The 18,214-nt window shown below is 46.6% G+C and overlaps 1 protein-coding gene across 8 annotated transcripts in view; it reads left to right on the top strand.

The window, feature by feature from the left end:
* The first annotated feature begins 3,310 nt into the window (after positions 1 to 3,310).
* The window catches only part of CEP131 (centrosomal protein 131), a 67,211-nt gene continuing 52,307 nt past the window's right edge, over positions 3,311 to 18,214 (top strand). For 5 of the 8 annotated variants that reach the window (XM_053295971.1, XM_053295967.1, XM_053295966.1 and 2 more), the window contains exons 1-2: positions 3,312 to 3,686; positions 11,224 to 11,422. In XM_053295971.1, coding sequence (XP_053151946.1) covers positions 11,249 to 11,422 — 174 coding nt within the window. In that variant the 5' untranslated portion in view covers positions 3,312 to 3,686; positions 11,224 to 11,248. Of the gene's footprint in view, positions 3,687 to 11,223; positions 11,423 to 18,214 lie in introns of all 8 variants that reach the window. The other 3 variants (XM_053295972.1, XM_053295970.1, XM_053295965.1) reach the window with 2 other exon arrangements.

The following is an 18,214-nucleotide window of genomic DNA, read 5'->3' as shown; positions in this document are numbered from 1 at the left end:
GAAGCCCTTTCCCACCCTGACCCCATCCCTGTTGTGAAGAGGCCCTGTGGCACTGGTCACTCTGCACTTTTGTAAGTTGCTTCTTAAGTTCCAGGGTTGTGAAAATGGCCCTGCTGAGGCCTGGTCTAAATGAAACCCTGGCAAGAACGAAGGGGCAGCGCCACAAACCAAGCCCTGCTCTGGCCATAGAGGTCATTCCTGGCTGTTGGCAAGCAGCTTAACTGGTCATGCATGTCTAGACTATTCACACTGTTTGTCACGAAGTTGTGGCTGCAGTGATATGACTGCCCAAGGATCAAGAAACCACAGTAGACCTAACAGAAGGGGGGATGAGCATATTATGCCACCTTAAAGTGGATGTGGACTAGCATGGCGGAGAGCACCCTGGGTCTCTACTTTGGCCAGTCCCATGGTTTAAAAGAACAGCTGCAGCAGAGCAACAAGCCTGGGTACATATGACCATAGGAAGCTGCCATATTCTGAGTCAGACCATTGGTCTATCTAGTTCAATTTTGTCTTCACAGACTGGCAGCGCCTTCTCCGAGCTTGCAGGCAGGAATCTCTCTCAGCCCTATCTTGGAGAAGCCAGGGAGGGAACTTGGAGCCTAGATGCTCTTCCCAGAGCGGCTTCATTCCCGGAGGGGAATATCTTACAGTGCTCACACATCAGGAGTCTCCCATTCATATGCAACCAGGGCAGAGGTTGCTTAGCTAAGGGGACAAGTCATGCTTGTTTCCACAAGACCAGTTCTGCTCTCCTAATTGGGTATTGGATGAAGAGAAACTAGACAGCATGCCTAAAGCCACATGAAATAGAAAGCAACAATTGAATCCAAGGGAGTGAGAGGTGTAGGATCCATGCCCATTACCTCAATTATGGTCTCAAACAAGTGATTACATCTCTCCACTATTCTACGATCACTGTGGGTGGGACCCTGTGCTACCAGTAATAATGAGAACTAGCTGACCCCACACAGAGCATCTGTGTGGTTGTGCACTGAGACTGTGGCATCCCCCCACGGCTCCCTCGCTCGCGCTCCCCCCCAGCTCTCATGCTCCCCCCCCACGGCTCCCCCGCTCGCGCCCCCCCCCCCACGGCTCCCCCGCTCGCGCTCTCCCCCCCACGGCTTTTTTTATCTTTTCCAAAGTGTTAACAAGCAACCAGCCAATGTGCACAACTACCGCATTATGTACATTAAGGCATGAATATCCCTTCACTCGATCCCAAGTGACAACAGAAGTTTTTTTTCTGGGTGCAGCTGGACACATTTTGTGCACAACAAATAAGTGCAATGGAAACTTAGATAAAGTTTATTACAGTTATAGACCAGTTAATCTTTACATTTTACAAAATATTCGATTAGTGGAAACTTAAGTTTTTGTTTGGAAGCAAGTTGTTCCTTAAAAAGAAATATAGAAGAAAAAGAAAAGAAACAGAAAATCAAGATGAATACGGCTTCCTTTTAAGCTTAACTTTATATAAAAAGAGTCTTTCTCCCTTATTCTCTCTCATGCTTGCAGAGCTTCGTTTTTCTTGCTTTGTCTCGTTTTCCTCTTCCTTCCGTTATTTTCCTTCTATCCGCCCTCCCTCCCCGCCCGTTTTTCTTTATTCTCATTTTTCTTCTTTTATTTTTGTTAGAAAATTCTGAGGTAAGAGCCTGCTTGTGGACAAAGCTTGGAATAAACCTTGTCCTGGCAGATAAAAAGCTGTACCATCAGGGGCGTAGCAAGGTTAGAGTGGGCCCAGAGACAAGATTTTAAAATGGGGCCCCCCCACTCAAAGTCCAGGGCCTCCGCACACCCCAGGCCCCCAAGGATTTAAGTCTGATATTCCAAAATAAGTATGCTGCCTGGAAATACATTTCACTGAATACACACACGCACACGTCACAATATATAGTGATATACATTGAGTACTATACATTTGTTTTACTTTTAATGCCTAGAACACACTAGAAAGATGAATGATTAAAATGGGCCCCTCGCTGCAGATTAGCCAAGGAGACTTTCAACCATGCAGGGTGAGCCTATGTTTGTTTTCTCAGAATTCTGAACAAATTCAGTCAAGTTTGATTCCAGGAGGTTTTTCACAGGAGGCTTTTAAAGCCCTTTAACACACATCTCCTCTGGAATGGAGGTGCTGCATTCACATGTTGGCCAGATTTATCCTGAAGTCCCTGCAGGTTATTGGGGAGCAGTTCACACACAAGAAAAATAAAATAAAATAAAAGCAGAAGACATGCTTCACAGTTCTCACTCAGACCTTCTGGGTTGCAAAACAACTTGAACATAAGTGCATTTATAAATGAATGAATAAAATAAATATAATACTGTTTCTTCCAGAAGTTTTTGTAATTTTCTGCCATGAAACAAGCCACTTATAGGACTTTTTAGATAGTTTTTTTTAAGTCAGCAAATTTTCCAAGCTGTTTCAAAATAAATATTCAGAGACTTCTCGGTCCCTCCTCCCCCACCCCCATATCAAAGCCCTATGGCAAGCAGATCCCTATATATCCGGGTGGGGGTGGGGGTGGGGGTGGGGGGTGGGGAAGGTAACCACAAAAAGGAGTTCACACTCTACCTGGCAGCAAGGGGTCTTCTGCTGCAGAAAACACTCTGGCTGCCTCCTCCTTCCTGGCTGGCTTGGGCCCTACTGGAGTTCAGGCTTCACAGAGGCCTACACCAGACCTCCGTGGAAGCCCCGCCCACCCGCCGATCAGCTGAGAGGCGGGAGAAAAGGAGCTCTTTGCAGCTTGCCTGCCGCCTGGATTGCCGGCCAGGAGAACAAGCTGGAGAGACGGCGAAGAGGGCAAGTGGCTGAGGGGCCTTGGGGCTGGGCAGGGGGCAATGGGGAGTCACGTGAGGTGCCTCTGGGGGGCCCCTCCAGGCAGTGGGGCCCCCAGACAACTGTCTCCCCTTGCCCGATCGTTGTTACGCACCTGTGTACCATATATCTTGTGAAAAAGCACTATATGATTACCAAAGATAAAGCTCTGGTTTATAGTGAGTTGGCTGAGATGATCGTAGGGTATCGTTGGTGGAGTGTGTGAGCGAACAGAGGTCGCCTTTCGGTGCAAGCTTACAGGCGCGTTATTACTGCTCTCCACACTCGATTTGTTTGCACGCCTCTATCTATTCCTTCGCTCGCGCTCCGCCTTCCTCCTTGCGCTCTTAACGTAGCCCCACTAGGACAACAGAATGAGCCGGTAAGGAACTGGACTCTCCAAATTCTGGCCAATAACGTGGCAGAGGGGAGGCGGGCTCTTCCTCTCGCCCCCGCCCTTCAACTCTAGGTTGGTGTGCGCCTGCGTAGCTGCTGCTGGTTGCTAGTGGCGCTCCTACTGCCCCTCTCTTGTCGCGGCTGGAGACGCGATGCAGGAGGAGATGGCGGGGAGGCAGCGAGAAGAAGGGAATTTCCCATAATGCCCTTGGTGGGCGCGGGGGGCGTGCACGTCTGAGAGGTAGAGAAGAATGACCCTAGCAGCGGGCTAGGCCACCGATAACAAAGCTTAGGCAGAAAGTGGGGAGTTCTCGAGGCCTTGTTTTTGGACCTGGGTCTGGGGTAGATAGAGACGCTCTCCCTCCCCCGCGCTTCAGCCCAGAGCCAGAGTGAAGAAGCAGGGTTCGCTCATTGTCTCAAGCAGCGGGAGAAAGAGAGAGGTTCTCGCCGCGAACAGCTGCTTAAGGTAAGTGCTGGTGAGGAATGGAGAGGAGGAGGAGGACAAAAGCCCCGCGCCTCCTTCACTTCCTCTGCCATAGCTTTGTGATGCAGAGGGGAGCCACCAACTTCCCCAGTCCCCTCACGACTTTATTTCAGGCTGCTGCACTTTAGCATAATTATATTCCCAGAGTCCTCCCAAGAGCAGTCTAACACCACATACCTGCTCAGGCTTTGCAAAGCCCCACTGCTGGAGGCTGGTTTTTAAGGTCGGAGAGAATCATCACAAGACACAAGCTGCTGACTGCGTCTTTGCAGCTAGAAAAGCACCGGTTGCCTCGATAACCTTATACTCTTATTTTGGAACGCCTTTCTGTTCCAAGACGTAGAGCAGTCTAATGAAATAAGCAACTGTGCCCCTTTTCACTGCTGTGGCCCCCGAGATGGGTAAGAGTTGCTTCCATTTGTATTTATGTGATGTCTCTCTGTGGACGGTTTACTCTTAAGAAATTGCCACGGGCCTAGTTCTGGATGTTGCAAGATGATACTCATTGTTGAACATGGTGCATGTTGCCACTTGATAGCTCTCCATGGGTGTGTGTGTGTGTGTGATATGTATGTATATATGGAGAGTGTGTGGTATATAAACACACTTGGTAAGAAATGTTTCCCTTTTTGAAGAATCATTACTCTTGTAAGATGTGATTTCTCACAAAGGGTGGTAGTTCTTAAGATATATGCGTAATATAACTGCAGACATGGAAAAAAGTACTTCAGTGTTTTGAGGCACTAGTATCACATTAGATGCTTGGATGATAAGGGATCCCCCCCCCAGCCATATGTGTTTTCACCACACACACATTCTTAAATTAAAAGGATGCCTGTACAACTAGCAGGGACAGATAATTGGCTTTGCTACAAGGTAAATGTGGTGCCTGAAATCAGATTTGTCCACTTGGTATGATGCTTCAGTGGCAAGCCTTGGAAGAGCCTATTGCTGCTTATGAGGATAGTGAGGGTCATTAATATGTTACATTAAGGGTGTTCTATGATAAAAGGCAAAAGACAAACAGGATAGTTACCATGTTTGAGAATGAATGTAGAACTTAATAGCTCAAAATACTAGTTATTTATTATTTCATGTAAAATAATGAAACAAAAATGGAAAATGAAGTCAGCTGTTAATACTAAGGAAGCAAGGCATATGTGTTTTTATTTATATAAAAACTGTATAATATGTGAAGAGAATCTGTTTATGCAAACTCCTGACAATAATGTTCAAATAAATTAGGTATATCTCCTGGTCCTGCAAAACTTTGTAATAACATTAAACTTCCCATTAGTAGTTAAATAAAAACTGCTGTGCTTCACTTAATAATCACCCACCATATTTTCCTGCATCACTTTTCTGTGGTAGGTACTTCTGCAATTTTCCAATTATTTGCTATCATAAATTACCAATTAAGTATCTATTGTCACTGTAGCTTCTTAAATTATGTAGGAGAACTACTTGCAGGATAAAATCCAGATTGTCTCCTTTTATAATACATATCACCCACCACATTTTCTCCATATACATAATCCCATTCGGTCATTAACATTGCTGACATCTTGTAGACATTTTAATATACATGTATTGCAATGAAGTTGCTGTTGTCTTCAAGACTTGGGGCACAAATGAGAGGAATATTTAACTTCGCTTAACATGATATTATTTTGAGTATCTTTTGTAAGATTTGAGCCTCTTGGGGGATAAAGCAGAATATAGGTATCTTAAACAGACTTTGGAGAGACCGAGATATGAATGAAAATTTTAAGCAAAACCTGTGTAACTATACAAACTGTAGAAAATAAATGAAGCGCCTGCAAATTTTTGTATGGTTCATATGCACTGTATGCAGAGAAATTTCAAATGTTCTACTACTACAAGTAAGTCTTCTTGGAGCCAATTTAAGTGTGCATTGACTCAAATATTACAGGCACCATGAGACTTTGTAATTTTAGATTGCCCCTGAAGGATGATTATAGATCCAAAACACATTGGGCTAATAAAATAATATTTTTCTAGGAACTCTTAAAATTGTTTTTCTTTTTTGAAGTGCCTCACCTTTGGTTTTTGGGTAGAATAGCAATACAATTCCACATTAACTAAGTGAAAACAGAGTGCATTGTGTCAACTTATGAGGAGGAATTTCATGTGTAGTTTTCCATCTTCTTGGTCAAGCAACATTGAACCCATATTTGAACTCATGCAAACCTACTGCAAAATTTTTGCCTTTTAATTCTGTCCTAACTGCTGCCTTGACTCCAGGGAAGAGTATATGTTTGTAATCCTAACTATATGATCCTCTGATGAAAGAACTATGGGCTGTCTGGTTGCTAGCCTCCTATATTACTGTGGTGAGCATCTGTGGTTACCATAGCAAGTTTCTTGTTTACTTTCTGGGGCCAAAGTATTTACAGTTGAGAGTGCTTGTAGGGGAGTGGATATGTGGACAAGCAGTTTCTGTTCCAGAAGATAAAGCAAGGATAACCTCTCCATAGAAATGGAAATGTAGTGCTTTTTAGCCTACTTTCCAGTAGGCTTATGAGAGCACCTGGCATTCTGTGTGTGTGTCTGTGTGTGGATCCCCCCCCCTCAACTTCACAATGCCTAGACCAATATGAACCAAATTGGGTACAGTTGTAGGGACACCTCAACAGCATAGTTTGTAATGATGTCATCCACCCCAGTCCAAGATGGCGGACCCATAAACTTTTGAAGCACAAGTGGGCTGACTTGTGAACTGCTCAACTGAATTGAACCAAATTTGCTGCAGGGACACATGAGGACACCTCAATGGCATAGTTTGTGGCGATGTCATCCACCCCACTTCAAGATGGTGGGCATGTAAACTTCAAGTGCACTAACTTGAGGACTGTCTAACCGATTTGAACCAAGTTGGGTACAGTTGTAGTGAGTGACACACAGGGACACGTTAGTGGTGTAGTTTGTAATGATGTCATCCACCCCGATCAAAGATGGCGGATGCATGAACATTTGTGGAGCAAGTGATCTAATTTGTGGACCTCACTTTGAACCAAATTTAGTCCACTTGTAGAGACAGTGAAAGGAAAGTAAGCTGATTAGTTTTTACTAGAACAATCTGTTAGATAATTAAAACAATCCTGAATAACTGAACCCAACAGGAAAAGATTGGAAAGTCCAGTATTATTGTCGGCTAAGCTGGCAAAATTATATACCTATCTGCGCTTTAGTGTGGGAGCATGCATAGCCTTAAGATGGCCTTTTGGTCCCTTGTGCCATAACCTTTTTCAGAAGACTATAATCTCTATGTGATTGCCATAGGCAGGAGCTGTAGTTGTAAAATGGAAAAAATAGGGGTAGAGGGCAGGGTGCGGATAAAAAATTTTCTTACCTGCAATATTCTACTTGGAGATGTTGAACCACAAAGGTGATGTTCCTACAAAATATGGATAACCTATTCAGCATGCAAAGATGTGAGAACTGGGGGCAAACTAGATTATGTGCTCCTGCATATCATCTCCCAGCTTTTTTTGTAACTGAAAAGCTGCTGTGGGAGACTGCCAATTTTAGCAGCAGCAGCAGCAACAACAAAAAAGCAGAGGAAGGGGTTGCATAACCCTCCCTCTTCTTTCCACCAATTGTCCACTCAAAATCAACCTTACCTCCCCAAGCTACTTTTCTCACTTTGGTGCGGGGAGCATCTGGGGACGCTCTCTTCTCCTCCATAGGTGGGAAGGCAGCTTGCATGCGTGTGAGTAGAAAGTTGGCAGGAAAAGAGAGGCTTTAGCAATGCTTTGATGCTCTTCCACTCCCTATCACAGATGTTGCTTTTCACAATTTTCTTTCTTTTTAAATCAGGAGACTGTTCACATATTTGCATATCATCCAGTTCTGGCCCTTAAATATTTGAGGCCTTCCCAGATGATATAGGTTTTGCACAGGGAATGTACAGTTGTTAAATCATTGTACACAATGAAAAAATATTTTACTAACAAGTCCTTCTATTGTGATTAAGAACATAAGAACAGCCCTGCTGGATCAGGCTCAAGGCCCATCTAGTCCAGCATCCTGTTTCGCACAGTGGCCCACCAGATGCTGCTGGAAGCCACAGGCAGGAGTTGAGGGCGTGCCCTCTCTCCTGCCATTACTCCCCTGCAACTGGTACTCAGCGGCACCCTGCCCTTGAGGCTGGAGGTGGCCCACAGCGCTCTGACTAGTAGCCATTGATAGACCTCTCCTCCATGAAGTCATCCAAACCCCTCTTAAAGCCATCCAGGTTGTTGGCTGTCACCACATCCTGTGGCAGAGAGTTCCACAAGTGGATTGAAAGCACTGTGTAGAATATGGTTAAGTGCCACAGGCACTGTTTGGCTCGTACATGTAACACCACTAGCAAGCAGTAACAGATGCTTTAAGAACTGTGCTCCCAGGAGTTTACATATCCTGTTTTATACTAAAGGACGAATGGCAGGGATTCTCAGCCTTGGGTCCCCAGATATTGTTGGTCCTGAGTTCCCACTATCCCCAGCCCCAATGCCCTTTGGCTGAGAATTATGGAAGTTGAAGTCCAACAGCATCTGGGGACCCAAGGTTGTGAACCCCTGAAGTAAGGGAATGAATTCCTAGGGTGAATATAATTTCTGCCACCATAGTACCATAATTTGCAATCAACTTTATTTGCTTGGTAGACAAACTTTGTGTTATTGCCTGCTCAATAACACAACTTGGGCCTCCCCAGCTGTTTTTGGATAACTCCCATAATCCCCAGCCACAGTGGCCAATAGTCAGGGATTATGGGAGCTGTAGGCCAACATCTGCAGGAGGGCTGAAGTTGAGCAGCCCTGTAGGAATGTTTGGTGTATATTAAATTAATCATGCATAGTCTGTAAAAAACAAAATGCCCTTTGTGGGAATGCCCTAAGTGTCAAGTTGTGTACCCAGAATCACAGTCACTTTTATTTGGACAGGCTGTGACTGTGTGGGGAGCAGAGGTGAGGACATTGAAATCTATAGAATTATCTCCCTTGGTTTGGTTTAGATTCAGCTTGGATGGGGAAGGTTGAATCATTTTCACAGCTTGCTTCCTTCTGGCTGTAAAACTTTTTACCAAGGCCTTCTGTCAAAGCTCCTACCAGAGTGGGAGGGGGAGGACTTATTTCAGGCCTTCCTTATCCCGTTCCCTTTCCTGCACTGCTCCAGGTTTACTGGAGTGAATCCTTTTGTAAGGGATTCACAGTAGGCTGCCACTATCTACTTAATTTTGATGTGGGGAAAACCACTCTGGATAAGTTATCGGCAAGCGGTGGGGGTGGGGGTTGTTATAGTGCAAGACCCTTCCTAGAAGAGGCTGAGCATCCCTAGGCCTCCCAAGGTTTATGGCTAAGGCAGACCTAAAATGAAGAGTAACACCCTTCACCAACAGGGTTTTATTGTCACACTAGTATTTTTAATACTATACTACTTTGCGTCCATAGCGGCAGTTTGGGCAGCAGCATAGCACAGAGAGGAGCTCTGTTCCTGAGCTCCTCACTTCCACTGTGCAAATAATTTTTTTTTTCTTCGCCCGACTATCGCGGGCTGGAGCGGGTAAGGTGGGCTCGGGCAGCTGGGTGGGCGGGTGGGCGATAGGCAGGGGCGACGGCCTTCTCATGGGCCCTTTTGGCCCGTAATCAATTGTGGGGAGGAGCGGGGAAGGGGATTTTGGAAAGCTGGGAGGGCGGGTGAGCGGGTGGCGGGAGGACAGGCTTCCCCTGCCGCCTCTTCCCCCCTCAATCACCGGCCGGGCGGTCTCTGGAGGCGCCGCTGCCATCCTCCGCGGCCGGCCCGGGCCCTTCACGGTCGGCTCTGTCCCGCCGGCCTCCGTTGGCCCCCATTCCGTCCCCCGTCTCCCCAGCTTGGTTGCTGTCTCTTCTGGGTGAGGCGGCGGCTCTGCCGCCGCCTCGGCCAGTTTCCCCCGCCGGCGCTTCTCCGGCTTCTTCAGGGCGGCCGCTTGTGGCCGTCCAAGATGTCCGCTGGGTGCTGGCGGTCGTGTCTCCCTTGCCCTGTTCTGGGCCTGCGCTTTGCGCAGGCGCAGAACAGGGCAGGGAGGCACGAACACACGCTTGGTGGCCGTCCACGGACGGACACCAAGCGTTTTATTAGAGAGGATTAGAAGAGAAAGGTAGTCAATAGAAACTGTCTTTTTCATAGAGCAGATTGTGGGGCGAGGGGGAGGAGGAGAAGTTTTTCATTAACCAGGCAACTCAGATTCAAGCAACACAATAAGGGAAAATAACTTCTCTCATGCATCTTCTCTCTTACAGAAGGGGGGGTTGGCTTTGAAGGAATTGGGTGGGATGTACCTGCCCATTCCCGAGCCAGGGTGTCTCCCCCCCAGTAGGGTGCTGGGTAGGATTTCAGAGTTCTGACCTGCTTCTATTGGCCCGCACTGTTCTTTAAGGGTGATTAATCACCTGGTGTTCCAGTCTGCCATGCTGTGTGTAATAGTTAACAAAGTTGTGGCCCTTTTCCTCTATACTGAGTCTATGTTTTCTTGAGCTGGGGTCTGGGGATAATGTTTTATTTTTGTTTAAAATGTTTTAAATTGTTAGCTGTTTTATTGTTTTAATTTGTTTTAGCTTTTTACTGTTTTATAAGTTGTTTTAATTGTGAACCGCCCTGAGCCATTTCGGAAGGGCGGTATATAAATCAAATAAATAAATAAATAAATAAATAAATAAATAAATAATGGAACTGGTCCCTAACCTACTACTTGCAGGCAGAGGTCTTCCTGCTGTCTCCAGCATCCAGGCTGTGGCCTCCCATTACTCCAGCAGTTTCTCAGCCAACTGCTTCCTCAGGGCACTCTTGGAATGGAACAACCCAAAAAAGATAGTTTTCTCCTCTTCTTTAGGAGGCTGAGAGTGTAGACCCTGCCCAATCCTCTGGATTGGTACTTTTGTTTTGTTTTTCTTGGGCTTTCCCCCTTACTAGGAAAGGCCCACCTTCCCAAGAGTTGCTCTCCATGAGGCGTAGTCCTCCTTCAAATCCTTACTATTACTACAAGTAAAACTTTGCACCAAGGCCTTATATCTTCATTCCCTGTATCCAAAGAGATCTTAATCAATGGGGTAAGGCTAAAGTGTTCCTTTTAAAAAGGTAGTCTGGTTTTGCAGTGTGTTTAGCGAGTGCTAGCTGCCTCCTCTTTTACAAAAACCAGACTCAACCTTTTTACAATAAAAATTGGAGGAGGGGGTGGAGTCCATGGGCACACATCAAGTTCTGTCTGAAGGTCTCATGCCCTAGCCCCTGGAGGCGTGTCAGAGCCCTTATCTTCTCAGAGGCTTATCAGTCACTGTCTTCCCTTTTCCTGCTTATCTTTGCTACCATGAAAACTTGTTTTGTTTCTTTTTGTTAAGTAAGATGGGATCCTCAGGAATCCACTGGAGCCCCTAGGTACCATCCTAGAATGTCTACAGATAATAATGGATTAGGAGACAGACATGCAGTAAACCAGTGTCACTCACAATGTCATTCCTTCTTTCACCCGTGTTTCAAGGGTTTCCCTCCTTCCCCAGGTGACAATGAAGAGCACTCGTGTCAGCGTTGCCTCCTTCCAGGGTACCAGTGCCAGTGGGGTGGATCTCAGCCTTACAGGTCTACCTATGCAAGTGCTTCAGCGTAGTGCCTCCCCAGGCAAGCACATTGCCCGCTCCATCTCCGTCATTACAGAAAACAAACCCAAAAGGAATATCCTAGTGAGTATTAGGGGTGGGATGTCTGCTTTCCTATGAAGCTTGTGGTTGCTTATCAGTTTTAGTAATTATTTTTTGTTTCAGTATATGCCTTTAACTTGGTTTGTATGTGTACATGCTTTATTACTCTGTTCTGAGTAGAGTCCAGGATAGGAGTAGGCCAAATGAGATTGTTACCATTTTAGGAAGATGGGAAGCTGCCATATACAGAGTCAAACAATGCATCTATCTAGCTTATTATTGTCTGCACTGATTAGCAGCAGTTTTCTAGGGTTGCGAACAAGGGTCTTTCCCCACCCTACTTGGAGATGCCTGGAATTGAACCTGGGACCTTCTGAACTTAAAGCAGGTGCTCTATTATTGAACTATGGTATTACGTCATACTTTATAACACAGGGCTTTTAATCTGAGCAACACAACTAAATATGTTGCATTTCCCTATAGAGAGCTTTTTGTGCACATTTGGCTTGTAGCTGAGGAACTTAGAGGGTATTGTACTGGATCACAGAGATGCACTAAAAACACCTCGTTTATGGAATAGCCTCCTCAGTGAGTTTTGCCTGACTTCATCACTTTGTTCTTTTAGATGCCAGGTAAATACTTTTTTGTTCATCCAGGCCTTTTAAATTTAGGTTTTCAGATTTGTTCTGATTTTTAACTAATTTTTAAATGAGTTTTTAAGCTGCTTTGTATTGTATTTTGTCTTTTCTTTTTACCGTTTTTGTCTCTTATGATTTAATGTGTGTTTATTTTATATTTTGATTCCTCTATTAGTTGCCTAGAGAACATTTCATTATGGGGCGGCTAACAAAGTTGATGATGATGATTGATTCAGCAGTTCACTTTCTGCTTGCAATTAGCAGGTGTGGAGTAGAATGGAAGGCTGTATATAGTGCACGGCAATTATTTGATCCTCCATTAAGGAACCTGGAAGGTGGGTGGGGTCACACTCTTCTCCTATGCTCAGGACACTCACCTAAGAAGTAGCTGCTTCTGAGGAAGAAATTAAAGAGTATGATGTTCTAGCTAGATTCTTGGGGTATAGTTCTGAGTTTTGTGCTGCATTCTCTTCTCAAGGAGGAAAGAGAAACATTGCTATACAGGAACAATTTTTCCACCAGTCTCTTTCCATTCTCAAGGTCCTCATGGGCAAGGTGACATGAAAATAAAGAGATAGTCCTGTATTCAGTCTAACAATATGTTTCAAATTATTTTGAAATGTACAGATTATTGTGAGATTTCTCATGAGAGGGAGGGGAAATAGTAGTGAGCTAAATAGGTTGTCTATTTGTTCTGAATGAATCCATACGCTTTTGTAATTTTTTCCACGGTATAGGGAGGTGGTCATACCTCAACTTTGGGTTATCAGCCACCTCATGCTCCAAGACAGGACCAATGAAATTTTAGCAGGCTGGTTCATATAGTAGGTAGCTGTCAGTCAAGCCCTAGTTAGAACATAAGAACAGCCCTGCTGGATCAGGCCCAAGGCCCATATAGTCCAGCATCCTGTTTCACACAGTGGCCCACCAGATGTCACTGGAAGCCACAGGCAGGAGTTGAGGGCATGCCCTCTCTCCTGCTGTTACTCCCCTGCAACTGGTACTCAGAGGCATCCTGGCTTTGAGGCTGGAGGTGGCCTGTAGCCCTCCAACTAGTAGCCGATGATAGACCTCTCCTCCATGAAATTATCCAAACCCCTTTTAAAGCCATCCAGGTTGTTGGCTGTTACCACATCTCGTGGCAGAGAATTCAACAACTTGATTATGCGTTGTGTGAAAAAGTACTTCTGTTTGTAGGTCATAGATTTCCTGGCAATCAATTTCATGGGATGACCCCGGTTCTAGTGTTATGAGAGAGGGAGAAGAATTTCTCTCTATCCACTTTCTCCACACCTCTCTCTATCCACTTTCTCCACGCCATGCATGATTTTATAGACCTCTATCATGTCTCCCCACAGTCGTCTTTTTTTCTAAATTAAAAAGCTCCATGTGTTGTAGCATTGCCTCATAAGAAAGGTGCTCTAGGCCCCTGATCATCTTGGTTGCCCTCTTCTGCACCTTCCAGTCTTGTCTTGCTCCAGACTGGTACTACTTGGAAAGAGCTGTTGATTATGTTCTATATATTTATTTCTCCTAGGCATACGTGTTGCTAATCCCATGTGTGTCAGCTCTTGTGAGAAGCTGCCGGACTAGCAACAGGCTGGCCTGGCCACCAGGATGAGGAGGTGATGGCAGGTCCGCCCACTGAGATGAGGCGGTGGGTAGGAGGAGGGGATGGGCCGGCTTGAAATTCGGCCAGAAACCACCGGCGGGGGGGGGGGGGGGGGGCAGGCCGCCAGAGGCGCAGATGCTCTGCACCCAGCCCAGCTAGTATCTTTGATTCTCAGGCTAGTTCCTTCCTTGCTTTCACCTTTCCTCCTTTTCCTTACTCTCTGTGTGCAAGCATGGGAAGGAGTTGTCTTAGGACTCCTCTTTCGTATTATAGTTAAAAACAAAACTATATTTTCCCTTATTTCTATCTTCCTATAGATATACTTTGCCCTAGTTTTGTTTGATCCATAGTTATACTTCTGTTGGCTTGGGCTTTGCCCTGTCATTGTTTGCTCCCCTGGTTTCAGAGTGAGGAGATCTGTATATCCAGTTATGGAGGCCTTCACTTGGGTGATGTGCTGGTGGGCTTCCTCTCTGAGAGCCCCGCATCCAATGCCAGGGGCAGGCAGGTCATTTCTCAGCCCTCTTCTTCCATTCTGGCCCCATGCCCTCGTTCTCCCCAGCCTTCCTGTTGGCCACTGGGTGATCAGTCAGAGTTTCTTGCTCAAGAGCCAGTGCCCACCTTTTCTAACAAGCAGCAAAAAAGACCAAGCACTTAAAGAAGGCTGCAAAACAATCAAAGCAAAGGGAGGGAGATTCTTCAAAAAAGCAAAAATGGAGCAAACCTTCTCCTTCGAGGGTGAGACTGAGCGAATGGCTTTTCATACAAGCGGTTTGCAAACAGCAGAAACCTCGTTGTTTCCTGCCCAATCCAGCTGCCCTTTTGCAGGACACTTTTGCAGCTCCGCAGCTGCCTGGGCTTAAGAGCATGGATCAGGGTCTAGCTTGCTAGCCCGTGACTCCTAAGAAGGGCCCGATCCCGGCCAATGAGGAAGGGACGATCCTGCCTCCTAATCAGGATCCTGTGGGCCCTATCCTGCCATTTCCATTGGTGGCACCACATGCAGTGAGTATCTTGTCTAAAATCGTTCCTGCGGATGTGTCAAATTGGTTTTAGGACCTAGTTACTAGACAATGGTTAGCAGTATGTATGTATGTATGTATGTATTTATTTATTTGATGTATATACCGCCCTTCCGATACGGCTCAGGGTGGTTCACAACATGATAAAAACAATTAAAAACAAATTAACAATTAAAATCAAACTATTAAAACACAATAAAATCAATAAAATAGCTAAAAGCCCTGAAAATCAGGGCAACAATTTAAAACAGTTTAAAACAATCATTTAAAACTCTGGAAGGCCAGGCCAAATAAGTACGTTTTAAGTTGTTTCTCCTGGTCTTAATTCACCTCAGATTCCAGGCCCTTCCGTTCCTTTACCACCTCCTGTCATTTCTAGTGTTCCTGCCTCCCCGCCAAGCATCCTGCAAGGCATTCTTTCTCCTCCTCCCCTGACTCTAGTCCTGCCAGGGAGGCAATTCCCATGGCAGAAAGAGGCAGATTTATTCCAAGGCGTGGCAGATATTCCCATAAAAGGATAATCTCACATCCAGCGTCTACATCTTTCTCAGATGAGGTCTCGGTTCCCAACCGCTGGGCCAGAACTCACAAAACTCCAGTACCAGTGCCTAGATTGTCTACACCTGCACCCGTCCTGGTTCCATCAGCTCCAGCGACTAATTTTGTTGCAGTTACTATTCCCATACCTGCCAAGCAGCCACGTAGGCAGTCTCCCCATAACTCATCTGAGTCTCAGTCAGAAAAAGAGGAAGGAGAACTTTCCGATGAGCAAGTTCCTCCTGAGCGACCAAGTACTAACTGCCTGTTCCTGACCTCTTAATTTGAAGTCTTGTTAACCAAGGCTAAAAGAAGTATAAAGGATGTGACTGCTGCACCCAGCCTATATCGGGGTTGGACCAGGATGTTTTTCCATCAGCCGCTTCATTGCCAGCGACCATTCCTGCTGTTCAAGGATGTCTGAATGGGGGGCTCCAGAGGGCAATAAACCAGCATTGGCTTTTCCTAAGAAATGGTTTAACTTACCTGCCGGGACAGTGTCTCTGTTAACTGTTCCCCCTTTAGATGCTCCAGTGGCTCAGCTGGTATCTGATGAACAAGGATGGGGACGAGCAACTCTGATTGCCAGAAGATAAGGCCGACCAACTCCTCAGGAAAGGTCATGAGGCATTGGCCACAGTGATCAGGGCCACTATAACGAATTCCATCTTTGCAAGGGCCACCATCCAACCCTGCTCTAGGGGATTTAGCTGCTCTGCAGACCTCCAGTACAGAGAGAACCAATTCAGAGATAGTCGTCAGGGGTCCTTCAAGCCACAGTGGTGACAACAGTGGAGCACCCATGGCAGAGGTGGTCCCAGACAACAAATTTGAGGTTTCCTCTCCACAAGATAGCAAAACCATAAGCAGTGACAGCCTCCAGGTGGTGGCCAGGATTCTACATTTCTTGGAAGCCTGGGAAGACTGCACCACCAACTGTTGAGTGCGAGAGGTGGTACAGGTTGGTTATTAGATAGAATTCACTGCCCAACCCCCTGATTCTTTCCTGTCCACTCCAAAATCCAGGAGTCGGACAAAGCAGCATCTGATATCACAGGCGATACAACATCTCCTGGAAATTCAAGCAATAGAGCCAGTCCAACTGACGTCTTTATGTCAGAGTCTACTCTCTGCTGTTCTTAGTTCCCAAGAAGGATGGATCTTGGAGGGATCCGGGGCCATCCTGGACCTAAAACGTCTCAGTCACTGAGTGAGAAAAAGGACCTTCTGTATGGATTCCTTAAAATCCATCAAGTAAGCAGTTCAGGCAGGGAAGTTCCTGGCCTCTATACACCTCTGAGGCTTACCTGCATGTGCCCATTCATCCGTTGTACAGCATGTGCCTGAGGTTTGCTTACAACCAAGCAGAGGCGTAACTATAATTAGGCAAGGGGAGGCCGTTGTCTCAGGGCCCCCACCTCTGGGGGGGGCAGAGACATGTCACATGTCTCCCCCCAGCGCCCGCTGCCCCAGCTTCTTCATGGATCATTTATTTTATTTTTATTTTTTAAAAATCCTGGTTGAAATCGGGACAGTAGCGCCCCATAGTCCTTCCTCCCTCTCCACCCTTTTGCCATGTCACGTGGGCTCCAGCTCCTCCTCCTCCCCCATCCATTGGCTGCAGCGCCACACGTGAGCCAGAAAGTCATATGACTGTAGGTACAGGCAACATGGAGGGGCTACGGCAGCAGGACTCGCAGGAGGACTCTGAGCCAAGTTAGCTGAGCGTTTGCCGCAGCAGCCGCTTCTCTCCCCCTCCCCGCCTGCATGGCTGGGCAGATTGCATTGGGCAGCAGCCTGAGCTGCATGATCATGGCCCACTTCTCTCCCCCTCCCCAACCGCCCACATGGCTTGTCATGCCCCCCGCTTCTCTCCCCCCCCGTCTGCATGGAGGCCCACTTTTCTCCCTCCCTGCCCGCAGGCCGCCGCTCAGCTGGGCATGGCTCCGGCGGCCCCCTTTTCTCCCCAACTCCCTGCCCACCTGCAGGCAGCTGCCGCATGTCTAGGCATGCCTGCTTCTCCTTGGCTGGCCAGGCTGGGCATGATGGCCTGGCGCTTAAATCCCCCGCCCATGCAGGCTGCCGCTTGTTAATGGGATCGCTCAAGCCTGGTTAGGAGAAGGAGACGCTAGGAAGGGAGAGGGCAGCATCCAGTCTAAGCCTCAGGGAAGTGTATGAGGCACATGAATTATGGCTAAATTAATCAGTTGTAATTAATTAATCACCAATGTCAATAGGGCTTAGCCCCTGGATCTTGCCCATATAGTTCTAATTAGGGCTATTGATTACTACAGCTCTCCCAAACACTGCCTCAGTTCTTCATATTGTCTTTAACCCGTGGAACTCCCTGCTGTAAAGACAGTATTAGTGGCATTTACAAAAAAAAGACTGTGATAGTTTGTCTTGGACATAAGGGTGTGTGTGTGTACCTAGTTGGTTCTGCTGTGCTGTTATTTACACCTTTTAACTAGTAGGGATAGTTAGCAGAGTCTACATTGGGCCAGAAGAAGGAGAGGAAGGTGGTGATGGCCGGCCGGCCGGGGGGGCATTTTAAAACCATGTCTCTGGGCCCAAGCCAACCTTGTTACACCCTGCAACCAAGCCCATATCAGGCTTTTGCTTTCATTCTCTCGTCGGCACCCCATGTCTTCACCAAGGTCATGGTGGCTCTGATTGCCCACGTTTGCCTGCAGTGCATTCATGCCCACCCATATTTGGAAGATCTTTTGATCTGGTGACCGTCCCTACCTCGAGCCAGACCCAATTTCCAGAAGACTGTTCAACTGCTCCAGCAACACAGATTCATGATAAATATGTAGAAAAAGTCATCTGACGCCTTCTCAGCCGCCTACATTTGGTGGCACACCTCTACACACTAAAAACTGAGCTTTCACTTCCACTGGAATGCAGACAGAAGTTAGCTCAGCTCATCATGCCACGCCTGAACACCAGTCAAATGAACCTCATGATCCTGGCACAGGTGATGGGGATGATGATATCTTGCATAGAGTGTACTCCCTGGTCA

The sequence above is a fragment of the Hemicordylus capensis genome, chromosome 2 (genome assembly GCF_027244095.1).
Source record: "Hemicordylus capensis ecotype Gifberg chromosome 2, rHemCap1.1.pri, whole genome shotgun sequence".
In the NCBI taxonomy this organism is placed as follows: Eukaryota; Metazoa; Chordata; class Lepidosauria; order Squamata; family Cordylidae; genus Hemicordylus; species Hemicordylus capensis.
This window is presented reverse-complemented; position numbering and strand designations above follow the sequence as displayed.